Raw genomic sequence first — 14,456 nt, forward strand, 5'->3', positions numbered from 1 at the left:
TTTTTTTTTTAACCCTGCCTCTTAAAAGAATCTGAATCGAGAATCGTTCGGAACCGGAATCGAAACATGTAATCGGAATCGTTCAATTTCAAACAATGCCCAATCCTAACTATTACGTGACCTTATTAGGCCAAGAAGATGACACAAAAACCATCAAATTCATACCAGAAAAACACTATGAAACATCACCCATTAAAGAGAATGAATGCCCTCTAGTAGAGAAAAAAACCAATGGAGTCATGTGGTTATTGTTGAGGCGTCACATTGGTGAAACTGAGAAGGCCACTGGCATCTCTAGCAAAAATAATGTTGTACGTAGAATGAAAACGAAAAAATGTAGTGACTAGTATAGCCCATAGTAGTGACGCAAGACTAGTGTTTCATCAAAAAGCTACTCAAGTAAAAATAAAGAGGTGGTCAAACTACTCTAAAAAAATACATTTTTCTCAAAAAGTCACTCAAGTTAATGTAAATGTAACTCGTTACTACCCAGCTGTCAACTCCATTCTTCAATTCTTGGAAAATTCAACTTTTTTTGTGTTAACGCAATTTCTAATTGAGGAAAGGCAAACCGAAAAAAAAAAAAAAAAAAAAAAAAGCCATGGCTTTTGATTCAAAATCAAGAGAGTTGGTTCATTTTAAGTGAAGGTAGCACTGAACTATTTATCTAATTCAGGGGTAGCCAGCGTTGGTCCTCGAGGGCCCCTATCCAGCTTGTTTTCCATGTCTCCCTCCTCCAACACACCTGACTCAAATAATCAGGATCGTTATCAGGCTCCTGCAGTGCTTACTGATGAGCTGATCATTTGATTCAGGTGTTTTAAAGGAGGGAGACATGGAAAACAAGCTGGATAGGGGCCCTGGAGGACCGGAGTTGGCAACCCTTGATCTAATTGAAGAGACTAATTCTAGTCGGGAATAATGCTCTACCTTCATTGTAGGCTTCACGTCTCTGGTTCCCCACTGGTGTGTGGTGCTTCTGCTTCTTCGGAGGCCTCCTCTGCACCGCCGCCATACTCATGCTGCTGTCTGTGGACACTGGGCTGCTTGGACGATGGCCCACTGGGTGGATTTGGTATTTCCGTGCTGGGAAAGCAAAAACAAACTATATATATATACAGATGGAGCAGAGGTTATGCCACATTATACACATAGGCCATTTTTGTGTGATAACCTCTTTCCCTCAACCTTAACTCTATTAAAAGATGTATTTTGAGTTCTAAGCTTTTACTACGTTTAAAATAAACCTACCTGATAGTGGTACACTTTCCTGGCCTTGCATGCCCGGATGTCTGGCCACCCGCATGCCCGAGTATTCCGCGGCGGCCACAACAGCTTGCGCAAAGTCGGTGTCCGTAAAGAAGGATCCGTCTGACGAGCTGACGGCACTGGACCTCCCCGAGGAGACATTATCTTCCTCAGAGGCGGAACCCCAACCATTGATCATGGAACCCGTCACTGAGCTCTCCAGGTCGCCCATGCTGGACGCCGGCGTCTGTTCGATGCCCCGTAGCAGCAACCGCCGTTGGTGCATCTGCGGGTGGTGGGGGTGGGTGTGGTGGTAGTGCATCTTTGCAACCTCGGCGTCAGTGTCCTCTTCCTCCTCGTCTTCCTCTGGAATTGCCTCTTCATCGTCCTCCATGCCGTCGGTATCCAGGGGATTATTGATGTAACTATATGTATGTGATGGCGAAAGGGGCATGGGAGGGGGTGGGGGGCTCACAGCATGGCGCCTAGCAAGAGAAAAAGTCAGAGTCTGTCATTATAATCAACATTTTGAGCCCAAAAAGACAAAAAAAAAAAAAAAAAAAAAAGTTTTTGGGTCAAAATTTGTAATATTGTTGTCCTATTGACAACCAAATATGCGCAACAAAACATTGTGAAGCTTGATAATATTCATTCAACTTCTTAGGACAAATATTCAACAGAAATAAATTAGATTTAGAATTAACAGAATATTTACACGTGTATCAAATACTTGTTCTCCCCACTGTGTGTGTGTGTATGTATATATATATATATATATATATATATATATATATATATATATATATATATATATATATATATATATATATAATATATATATATATATATGTATATATAAATATACATATACCTCAACTTCCGCACTTTCAAATGAGACAGCATGACGAATTCACATAAAAAACAAACAAACAAACAAACGCTTTTCACAAAAAAAAAAAAAAAAAAAAAAACGTCAATATTGAAGTTGCCATGCTGTAGTATAACATGGGATTACTTTACCTGCGCTCGTGGCTGTCGGGCGCCTCCTGTAGCATGGGCGTCATCTCTTCCTGCGGCGAAGGCGTTAGTGTTGCAGTGGACTGGTGGCTGTACGACACGGCGGCGGGGGAGGACGCCGTGCCGCGGACAGGAGGAGTGGGCCCCCTCTCCATCTCTTCCTCCTCCATGTCCTCTAGCTCGCCGGGCTGAAGGTACATGTGAGAGGGCGGCATGGAGCACTGCATGTCTGGGTCGCAGCTGCCAACAACAGAGAGGAAAGTGAAGGCTCATTATTTCCACATCATTTGCCCAAGACGCGCGTGTTTTTCAACATCGGAAAACATGTGGTAAATATTCATGGCATCCCTCCATCAAGGTTTGACATAGATTAAACCCCCCTTGGGCACATCATACCCGTCATACCTTTCTTCCATTGACAGTGAGTAGTCCTCGGCGCTCCGCGTCGGAGGCGGGTTAGCAGGCGGGGGAGGCAGAAGGTCGGCCCAATTCATTGTGCTCTGTTTTGTCAGTTTGGGGGTGCGTGTTCCCTTCTTTTGACCCTGGCTGCCTGCTCGACAAAACACGAAAAAGCAGTTTCAATAAAAGCTGCATGCGGCATTAAAAGATTGTTTGTACCGCCTATTCCATGGCAAATTGTTGTCTGTCTCACAGATTTGCGGTTAGGGATTTGAATCTGGTCTTTCAGGTTGACCCCTTTATTGACTCTAAATTGTCCGAAAGTGTGAATATGATTATAAATGTTTTGTGCCCTTCGATTTTCTGGCAACCAGTCCATTCTGTACTCAACCTCTCCACCCACAACACTAAAAAAGACAAGCATTTGGATGATGGATTAAATTTGTGTCACCCATTAGTTTGCGTCTGTGAGATCTAGTTTGAGCTTTAGTTGGAGGAAATCCTTTGTAGGACTTTGCAACCCTGGAATTTACCACCAAAAAGAACATGCTAATTCAAACTAAAATGGCAAAATCCCAGTTCAAATTTATACATGAATCAGAGTGACTTTTTTTGTACGTACCGTTATGATAAGCATATTTACCCAACTTCGGTTTGATCACCAAAACACATGAAAGAGGTTCTGTTTTTTTTTTAGGGGTGTCAAACAATTAAAAATCTTAATCGAGTTAATTACAGCTTAAAAATTAATTAATCGTAATTAATCGCAATTCAAATCATCTATAAAATATGCCATATTTTTCTGTAAATTATTGTTGGAATGGAAAGATAAGACACAGGATGGATATATACATTCAACATACGGTACATAAGTAACGTATTTGTTTATTATAACAATAAATCAACAAGATGGCATTAAAATGATTAACATTCTGTTAAAGCGATCCATGGATAGAAAGACTTGTAGTTCTTAAAAGATAAATGTTGTACAAGTTATAGAAAGTTAATATAAAAACCCCTCTTAATGTTTTCGTTTTAATAAAATTTGTAAAATTTTCAATCAAAAAATAAACTAATAGCTCGCCATTGTTGACGTCGCCGAGCGGGACGTCACATGGGCTCCCTGCCGTTGCCATTGAGCGCTTTTCTTTTTCTGAACATTATTTTTTTGAGAGATAGGAATATTTTTTTTGTTGTGCTTTCACTAAATGATACTGTAGCCACGTAACTGTTCCGCCCAAATGCATGATGGTAAGTTGGGCAACCATGACTGTCAGTGGTGGCTGCAAATAGTATATGTTCTGGTTTCTTTTTTTTTTTTGTGCATTTTAATTAATTTGCTTTAAGTCTTTTCTGTTACAAACAAAACAATGTTAACAAAGTTATTATTTGTTTATTATAACAATAAATCAACAAGATGGCATTAACACTATTAACATTCTGTTAAAGCGATCCATGGATTGAAAGACTTGTAGTTCTTAAAACATAAATGTTAGTACAAGTTATAGACATTTTATATTAAAACCCCTCTTAATGTATTCGTTTTAATAAAATTTGTAACATTTTCAATCAAAAAATAAACTAGTAGCCCGCCAATGTTGATGTCAATAATTACACAACGCTCATGGGTGCTTAAGCCCATAAAATCAGTCGCACCCAAGCGCCAGCAGAGGGTGACAAAACTCCAAAAAACACAAGTAAAAAGTCGGCATTGCACTGTGCTGTCATTTTAATCTGTTTACAGAGCGGGGCATGTGCGTTAATTGCATCAAATATTTTAACGTGATTAATTAAAAAAATTAATTACCGCCCGTTAACGTGATAATTTTGACAGCCCTAGTTTTTTTTCATAACTTTGCATGGATCTTGCACCATTTTTTAAGGGCGAATCTTCATAATGATCATAAAAATTAGATATTTGCTATTTAGAATCGCCTATCTTTAAGCTGCAACTTTCGAAATGGTTGTTTCAAACTTATATAGACGACACCCCTTGAAATTTTAACATGTCATCGCAATTTTTATTTTTTTGCTCCTAACGATAAGCTTTTCCACCCAATTTCTGTTAGGAACGGCAAGCCGTTAATGTGGATCCAAAACACAGACCAGGAGATCAGTAGAGTAAATGTTTGTATTTAATAAGTACAACAAAAGGAGCACGCTAACAAACGCGAGTTTAACAAGTACAACAAAGGAAGCACGCTAACAAACGCGAGTTTAACAAGTACAACTAAGGGCACGCTAACAAACGCGAGTTTAACAAGTACAACTAAGGGCACGCTAACAAACGCGAGTTTAACAAGTACAACTAAGAGAGCACGCTAAAATGCATGAATATAACAGAGTACAAGAGTCTAACTACAAAGTCCAAAAGAGCACTAAAGTAAAGCTAACCAAACCAGAATACGACCGTAGAACGTCGGGAAACTCGAAGGATGACGATGAACACACAGGCGGTAAGCAAGGCAAATAGCAAGCAATAGTCCGACACTTGCAGATGGTGACAGGCTTCCTTAAATACTGAGCTTTCCTAATCAAGCACAGGTGTGTCGTGTTACCCCGCCAATCTGGCTCAATCAGGTGCTGCATAAAGAAAAAAGAACTGAGAACACACACAAATATGACAGAACCCCCCCCTCAACGGACGCCCCCTGGCGGACCACCTGGTTTCGTGGGATGAAGGGAGTGGAAATCCCGCAGCAGCGACGGATCGAGGATCCAGGAGCGGGGGACCCATTGGCGTTCCTCTGGGCCATAACCTTCCCAGTCGACCAGGTACTGCACCCCCCTACCCCGCCTCCTAGAATCGAGAATAGAACGCACCGTATACACCGGCCCACCGTCAACCACGCGAGGGGCAGGCGGAGGCACTGGCGGAGGGTTCAGGGGGCAGGTGGAGACCGGCTTGAGCAGAGACACGTGGAAGACCGGGTGGATCTTCATTGAACTGGGAAGCTTGAGCCTGACCGCTACGGGGTTCACCACAGAGTCCACAGCAAAAGGGCCCACGAACCTAGGGCCCAACTTCTTGGAAGTCCCAGCAAGGTGCAAATCCCGCGTTGACAACCAGACCATCTGGCCCGGACGATAGACCGGAGCGGGTCTTCTGCGGCGGTCAGCAATCAGGCGGTTGCGGGCCGCAGTGCGGACTAGTGCTGCCCTTGCGTCCCTCCAGACTCTATGGGCCCTCCGCAGGTGCACTTGGACGAACGGTACGACGACGTCGGCTTCTTGAGAAGGGAACAGTGGCGGTTGGAACCCGTATGCAGTCATAAAAGGTGACCTCCCAGTGGCTGAGCAAACGAGGGTATTGTGGGCGTATTCCACCCAAGGCAGGTGTGAAGACCAAGAGGCCGGATGCAGTTGGCAAACGCAACGGAGGGCAGCCTCCAGCTCTTGGTTGACCCGTTCTGTCTGCCCGTTGGACTGTGGGTGGTAGCCAGAAGACATACTTGACGTGGCCCCCAAGGCCTTGCAGAACGCTCTCCAAACACGAGACACAAACTGGGGTCCCCTGTCAGAAACCAGGTCAGACGGAATGCCATGGGGTCGAAAAACGTGCGTTACCAGCAGGTCAGCGGTCTCCAGAGCTGAAGGCAACTTTGGGAGAGCGACGAAGTGCGCCATCTTTGAGAACCGATCAATCACTGTCAAGATGACGGAATATCCCCTTGAGCGTGGAAGGCCAGTGATAAAGTCGAGTGCAACATGGGACCAGGGGCGAGATGGAACAGGCAATGGGCGCAGAAGTCCCGCTGGAGCTTGATGGACTGATTTGCCCCGAGCGCAGATGGAACAAGCTGAAATGTAGTCCATGACGTCCTTTCGCATACCTGGCCACCAAAACCTCTGGGAAATTAGGAAGAACGTGCGGGACACACCCGGATGGCAGGCGAACTTTGAGGTGTGCCCCCACTTCAGCACTCCCGCACGCCGAGCTTCTGGAACAAAAAGTTTGTCAGCAGGGCAGCCTCCGGGCACCCTAACACCTCGTAGAGAGTCTTCCACAAGCCGCTCGACCTCCCATCGTAGTGCGCCGATGATCAGGTTCTCAGGAACAACAGGCTCCTCTGAAGGCCTCTCCTCCACTGGTTCATGAATCCTCGACAAGGCATCCGGTTTCCCGTTGCGTGACCCTGGACGGTAAGTAATCACGTAGTTGAAACGCGTCAGGAACAGCGCCCAACGGGCCTGGCGTGAGTTGAGGCGCTTGGCAGCCCGAAGGTACTCCAAGTTCTTATGGTCGGTGAGTATCTGGAACGGCACCTCCGTCCCCTCCAACCAGTGCCTCCATTCCTGCAAAGCCTGGACTATAGCGAGCAGCTCCCTGTTGCCGACATCATAATTTGCCTCTGCGGGGGTGAGGCGGCGAGAGTAGAAGGCGCAGGGGTGCAATCTCTGGTCGACTGCAGACCTCTGGGATAGGATGGCCCCCACTCCGGAACTCGACGCGTCAACCTCGACCACAAAAGGAAGATCTGAGTCAGCGTGAACAAGGACAGGAGAGCTAGTGAATGCCCTTTTTAGACTTACAAAAGCGGCCTCCGCCACCGAGGACCACACAAATGGGCGTTTATTAGAGGTCAGCCTGGTAAGGGGCTCGGCCCTCATACTATAGTTCCGGATAAAACGCCTGTAAAAATTAGCAAACCCGAGGAATCTTTGTAGCTGCTTACGTGAAGTGGGGGTTGGCCACTCTGCCACTGCCTGAATTTTGGCTGGGTCAGGCCGTAGTTGCCCTTTTTCTACGATAAAACCAAGAAACTGCATTGACCCCCGGTGAAACTCGCACTTCTCGGCCTTGACAAACAACCTATTTTCCAGAAGTCTTTGCAGGACCATGCGGACGTGTTGGCGGTGTTCCTGCAAGCTTCTTGAAAATATTAAAATGTCATCTAAATAAACAAAACAAAAGATATTTAGCATGTCACGAAGCACATCATTTATGAGGCTCTGGAAAACGGCAGGTGCATTAGTCAGACCAAAAGGCATGACCAGGTATTCAAAATGTCCGAGCGGGGTTTTGAAAGCGGTTTTCCACTCATCTCCCTCCCGAATCCTAACCAAATGGTAAGCGCTGCGTAAGTCTAATTTAGTATATATGGTGGCTGATTTTAACGGTGCGAAGGCCGAATCTAACAATGGCAGTGGGTATTTATTTTTAACAGTAATCTCGTTAAGGCCCTGGTAGTCGACGCACGGCCGAAGACCCCCATCTTTTTTACCAACGAAGAAAAACCCTGCTCCCAATGGTGAAGACGAAGGGCGAATTAGGCCAGTTGCCAAGGAAGAGGTTATATATTCTTTCATAGCCTCCTGCTCAGGTTTAGAGACTTTGTATAATCTCGAGCTAGGCAGAGGGGCATTGGGCTGCAAGTCAATGGCGCAATCGTAAGGACGGTGCGGGGGCAGGGTCTTAGCCTGGTCTATACTAAAAACGTGTTGGAGATCATGGTATTCGGCAGGCACATTTACCAAATTAACAGGCTCGGGAACAGTTTGGGCTTGATCAGGAAGTAGGCACGCCGAGCGTAAACAGTGCGCGTAGCAGAAGGAACTCCAAGTCACTACTTGTGTCTTAGCCCAGTCAATATTAGGGTTATGCACTTTTAGCCAGGAGAGCCCTAGCACAACCGGAGCCGATTTGCATGGCATAATCAAAAAACTACGGACCTCAAAATGATTCCCGGACAACTTGGTTTTAAGCGGGAGCGTTATAAACCTTACGTCCGCCAGGGGTCGCCCATCGAGATCTAAAACCCTTTTGGGAGAAGAGAGTCTTATTAATGGACATTTAAGCGCATCAACAACACTCTGGTCCATGAAACAGTCATCTGCCCCCGAATCTATTAAGGCAGTGAACCTAAAATTAACCCCACCATGCGAAACTTCTCCCGGCAATTGCAGTCTCATTTCACTTAGAGTTTGTTTTAGTTCTTTCAACTCGTTGCGAGGCAAATCATTTGACTGATTGCCATCACGTACGAACCTGGGCCCCCCTCGGGCGAGAGGAACCTCAGGAGCCGAAGATCCAGGACGACGTGAAGGAATCGCGTCACAGGTGGAGATGTGGTGCCCCGGCAAGCCACAGTAAAGACACAAGCCTGCCCTCATCCGTCTCCGCTGCTCCCCCGCAGGAAGACGACCGCCGCCGAGTTGCATTGGCTCCTCCCCCGTCAGGACCGGACTCCGCGTCGGCGTAGAGGCAGATGGCGATTCGATGAAGCCCTCAGCACGGACCCCAGCTGGGCCGTTCCACGATGACGACGACCCCTGACGTCCCCGCTGCTCCAAGGCTCGTTCCCTCTCACGCTCCTTCAGCCGATTGTCCAATTTTACGGACAAAGAAATCAGGTCCTCCAAGCCCGAAGAATCCTCCCGGGCCGCCAATTCGTCTTTCACCGCAGAAGACAACCCCCGCCGAAAAATTCCACACAGCGCAGCTTCGCCAAAACCGCACTCCACGGCCAAAATGCGAAATTGAATGGAGTAGTCCGCCACGCTAAGATCGCCCTGAAAAAAATCCAGCAGGCGGCTGCCTGCCTCCCTGCCCCTAACCGGGTGATCAAAAACCCTCACAAACTCAGTTTTAAAAATCTCGAACGATTGACGGATCGCGGGATTAGCGTTGCTCACCGCCATTGCCCAAGTGGCCGCTTTACCGGCGAGGAGACTCATAGTATACGCTACACGGGACCTGTCACTTGCAAACGTATATGGCTGTTGATCAAATACAAGAGAGCACTGGTGCAAAAATTGTTGGCAAGCGCCAGGTTTTCCCTCATAACGATGGGGGTGTGGCAACACCGGCTCCCGAAAAGAAGCCGGTGGAACAACCGGAGACGGGGTGGAGTGATCGGGCGCCGCGGCAGCGTTACCTACACCACCGGTCCGTGCAGGTGGGGCCATATTTTCTATTCTAGTGGTTAATGCGGTGGTCACGTTCACAAGTTCATTTAATAATTGTTCATGCTTACTGATCGTATGGCCATGACCGGCAAGTGCATGGCGAATACTCTCCGAGTCTGTGGGATCCATGGTCGGACTATTCTGTTAGGAACGGCAAGCCGTTAATGTGGATCCAAAACACAGACCAGGAGATCAGTAGAGTAAATGTTTGTATTTAATAAGTACAACAAAAGGAGTACGCTAACAAACGCGAGTTTAACAAGTACAACAAAGGAAGCACGCTAACAAACGCGAGTTTAACAAGTACAACTAAGGGCACGCTAACAAACGCGAGTTTAACAAGTACAACTAAGGGCACGCTAACAAACGCGAGTTTAACAAGTACAACTAAGAGAGCACGCTAAAATGCATGAATATAACAGAGTACAAGAGTCTAACTACAAAGTCCAAAAGAGCACTAAAGTAAAGCTAACCAAACCAGAATACGACCGTAGAACGTCGGGAAACTCGAAGGATGACGATGAACACACAGGCGGTAAGCAAGGCAAATAGCAAGCAATAGTCCGACACTTGCAGATGGTGACAGGCTTCCTTAAATACTGAGCTTTCCTAATCAAGCACAGGTGTGTCGTGTTACCCCGCCAATCTGGCTCAATCAGGTGCTGCATAAAGAAAAAAGAACTGAGAACACACACAAATATGACAATTTCATGTTGAAAGAAAAATATGACGGGTGCTAATTTGCCCCCCTAATTTTCCAGAGAGCTCTATTAAGTCAGTTTTGGGGGCAGCATTACCAAGGAATTTACTCATCATAATAGACATGTGTTTGCCCTAAATTGCTGTGATTCTTGGCATCTTCAAACCCTCAAAAGGTTATTCATTCATTTGGAAAAGAATAATAAACACAGGTCCACCGCCTCACGCTCAATTCTGAATGATTGACAGATGACTAACAGAGCGTGAATTGACCGCAGAATAAATGCATAAATACTGCTCAGACTTTGTTTGTATGCATCCACATGCCTCTCAGGCCTTCAGTAATGGGAAGTGCAATAAAGGCGGCGTTATCCCCGCAGCGTTAAAAAAAAAAAATGCTTCGAAAAAAGCAGCCAATTAATACCTAGAGTGTGAACCAATGAGCTGTGAGGCCTAATGACTACAACTTGAAATGTGATATCTGAATGGATATGTAACATTAAGCGTGGCAGCCTTGCATGGCGTCTCTCTAGTGTGATAACATTTGTCCTTGTCCAGAAGACAGCATAGATCCCGACAGAATTAAGTGGTATTTTCACAATTAAAGCAAAGGCAATAAGGGGAAACAGAAGTTAAAGAAATGCAAATGGCACAATGATTCACAAAAAAGAAATCAGATAGGACCATAAACTACTCTATGAAGGAAGATTTGTTTATGGCTTGATATTCATGATTTCAATTAAAAAGCAAGGCCTTGTAATCAAATAACTGTATTACAATCAGGCACACTAACCTTACCCTGTCCTATCCTAGTCCTTCCTGTCATCCCTATTCCTGTCCTATTGATCACCCCTTCCTCAAACAGTATCTCTCAGTAAAATCAATGTTTGACGACTTTGTAATGCATTCATTACAATTGCATTACAAACGCATAATTGACGACAATGTAATGCAGTCATTATGCTAGCATATTCAATCGGGAAAAAAACACAAAAACATTCAACCGTAATTTTCGCACTATAAGGAGCACCTGACTATAAGCCGCCACCCACCAAATTTGGCACCAAAACGGCATTTGTTCATAGATAAGCCGCACTGGACTATAACACCAAAAGAAACCACCATGAAGTTTTGAACCAATTGGCTGCAAAGCTTCAATGCTTCAAGAAGTGTCATTTGGCCAACACTGCTCCCGTGCGGCAGACAGTCAACCTCTACTGCCATCTGCTGTCAACACTGTTGTTGTCCAACATGCCTCCTAGCATGCATTGCAGCGCTAGATATGTAAATAACAATCAAAATTCATGTTCCGTGCTAAATATTTCTTCAGTTACTGTTGTAGTTGTTTCATTAATTCCTAGTTATGGTATTTGGTAACACTTTATTTGACAGTGGTGCCATAAGACTGCCATTAGACAATAACAATTATGACATGACACTGTCATGAGCATTGAATGCTTATAACAAATGTCATTTAGTGTTATCCGGTGAATTATATCCCTTTTGAATGGATGTAAAAGATCAAAGCTGGACATAAATGGCGTTAGTGACATAATTTGCCAGATGACACTTAATAACATCGGTCATAAGCATTCAGTAATGACCATGATAGTGTAATGTCATAGTTATGAATGTCTTATGACAGTCTTATGACGCCGTTGTCATATAAAGTGTTACCTCTCACCCCAAATAAATCAATAAATAAGTCGCACTGGACTATAAGCCGCAAAATGAAGGAAAAAAGTAGCGACTTATAGTCCGATAAATACGATAATTATCGCCAAATAGACGACAAAATCACTACTCTAATTGATTTCTGAATACCAATTATCAAAGTTAAATTTCATTTATATTTGATAAAAAAATATTAGTACATGCTGAAAGGTTAGCAACATCTTACCAGAGGTGCTGCTGCTACCTCGGTCTGAGCTGTTGTAGGAACCTCCAGTGTGGGTGTCGTGGCTGTGATTGTAGGGTATGGTGGCGGGCATCATGGAGGTGTCACCCCCTCTGTAGCGATCTAATTGGCAATGGGCGAGGGGACAGAAAAATTACTTGAGGGTTTGAGGAAAAACAACATTGCATCAGACTTTCCACAGGATTTTAGAGAGGGAATGAAGTTCTTTTGCATTCCATAAAGGCTGGATTTATGCTACATGTTTAAAAGGACAATTATTAGCACCTCAGGCACAGTTATTATCAGAGGTGAGTAGAGAAGCCAAAAAGTAACAGTAGCATTACTTCAAAATAATATTACGCTAGTAAAAGTAGTCATCCAAAAACTTTACTCACGTACAAGTAAAAAAAAAAGTATTTGGTGAAAAGAATACTCAAGCAATCACTAACATTGTAACTGTTCACGATGTTTTATGATTTTTTTAAATATATTTTTTTTCTCAGCACAAAGTTATCTATATGACCCGTCATTATTATATTGTACTATAACCTATTACATAAAATGAAGCAAAATGAATACAAAAAATAAAAATCATTGAATTCTGAAGAGAGGAAAAAATACGTACAGAAATAAAACATAAAGAGCATGAGTGCTATGCGAAATCTGCGCTTTCGAGCCATGTTGACTGCAGTGCTCAATGCCAAATACTTAATTTCTTACGGTGCTTTAAAGACGCCATGTGATTGAACAGGCCGGCGTGATCATAGAACGGCAGGCTTGAGTATGATTGGTAGAATGGCGCCATGTGATTAATGTTGTGACGTTTCATTGGCGAAACTGGTAGAGCCGCTGTTGGAAAAATTTAATGACTAGTGTAGCCCAAAGTAGCAGAGTAAGAGTAGCGTTTCTTCTTCACAAATCTACTCAAGTAAAAAGTATGGCTTTGTAAAACTACTCTTAGAAATAAATTTTTTCTCAAAAAGTTACTCAAGTAAATGTAATGGCGTAAATGCAATGCGTTAATACAACCCACCTCTAGTCAGTATACGCATTTTGTAAAAGTAAATAGAAAATATTAATCAAACCAGTTTTAAATTACATAGGGGAAACTGGACAATCTCAGTGCGACCCACACCTTAAAAAAAGAATATCACTTGCAGAATCATAATTGGACACTCAGACCTGTTGTGTAAATCCAGCCATGGTAGGTTACAAAATGTTAAATCATGTTAACAGTGGTTGGTATTTGAACATGCGAATGAAAAGGAAATATAAGCTCTAAAATGTTCCTCTTCCTATTGCGAGGCAAGATAATAAAAACTAAGCAACACACGAAATAGCGTTGTATTTTCCTTGATGAGCCTTGGAGATGATCCAGAAAGTGCAACAGCAGAAGAGATGCGAGTAATTGATGAAGGGTTAGATCAGGGGGTGTCCAATTACATGCAGAAAAATTAAAAGCCAGTTTTATTTTTGTTTTATTGTACCAGACACACCAAAAGAAGTCAATCAGTTAATTTGGGCTCTATAACTAATGTACCTCTGTACCAATGCTGCTTTTTGCAGCCCTTTGAATTTTCGCCTTAGTCTTTTGGACGATAATACATATTAGTCTTAGTCATATTTTAGTCATCTCAAAATGTGTTAGTCTCTGTCTAGTTTTTGTGACAAAAACTCACGACTAATTTCGCATAGCTTTAGTCGACGCTTACTCAGAATGCTTTTGTCTTCAAAATTAGAAAATTTTGCTCCCAAAAAATAAAGGTTTCCAACTATTTCAAATGAGCGTTGACAGATGAGCAAATATTGTAGCATCTACAAATCTTATCACGTAATAATACACACTCAGCAGGAAAATAGCACAATATTTTCAATTAATTACACCCACCTGGAAGCCACGAACTGTTCGTCAAAAAAGTTGTCAGAGGGTTTAAGAGGACGCTCACTGTTAGCATTTGCCTAATGCTAACGCAAACGCTATACTAACGCAACGATTTACATCTAGTGTGTGACGATCACTCAGCACAGACCTTTAAAGGCTAAAGCAGTGCTTCTCAATTATTTTCTTTTTCGTTTCACGCCCACCCAGGGGCGGACTGGGACTAAAAAGCAGCCCTGGACTTTGACTCAGCCCAGCCCACAAGAATCGCTATACGAAGGGAAACACAGACCCCCTAGGGGTCCGGGGGTATGGGGGGCATCCCCCCCCCCACACCCACCCCACCCCCGGGAAGACTTTTTTTTTTTTTTTTTTTTTACATTTTACTGTAAAATGTATCAATTTCAT

The 14,456-nt window shown here is 43.9% G+C and overlaps 1 protein-coding gene across 5 annotated transcripts in view; it reads right to left on the reverse strand.

Moving 5' to 3' along the window:
- LOC130917793 (roundabout homolog 1-like) overlaps positions 1-14,456 on the reverse strand; it is a 621,696-nt gene that overhangs the window by 14,616 nt on the left and 592,624 nt on the right. For all 5 annotated transcript variants that reach the window (XM_057839493.1, XM_057839489.1, XM_057839494.1 and 2 more), the window contains 5 exons: positions 12,173-12,292; positions 2,671-2,815; positions 2,269-2,505; positions 1,252-1,733; positions 931-1,086 (listed from right to left, as the gene is read on the reverse strand). In XM_057839493.1, the coding sequence (XP_057695476.1) occupies positions 931-1,086; positions 1,252-1,733; positions 2,269-2,505; positions 2,671-2,815; positions 12,173-12,292 (1,140 nt within the window). The remainder of the gene's footprint in view (positions 1-930; positions 1,087-1,251; positions 1,734-2,268; positions 2,506-2,670; positions 2,816-12,172; positions 12,293-14,456) is intronic.

This window comes from Corythoichthys intestinalis, chromosome 6 (genome assembly GCF_030265065.1).
Source record: "Corythoichthys intestinalis isolate RoL2023-P3 chromosome 6, ASM3026506v1, whole genome shotgun sequence".
In the NCBI taxonomy this organism is placed as follows: domain Eukaryota; kingdom Metazoa; phylum Chordata; class Actinopteri; order Syngnathiformes; family Syngnathidae; genus Corythoichthys; species Corythoichthys intestinalis.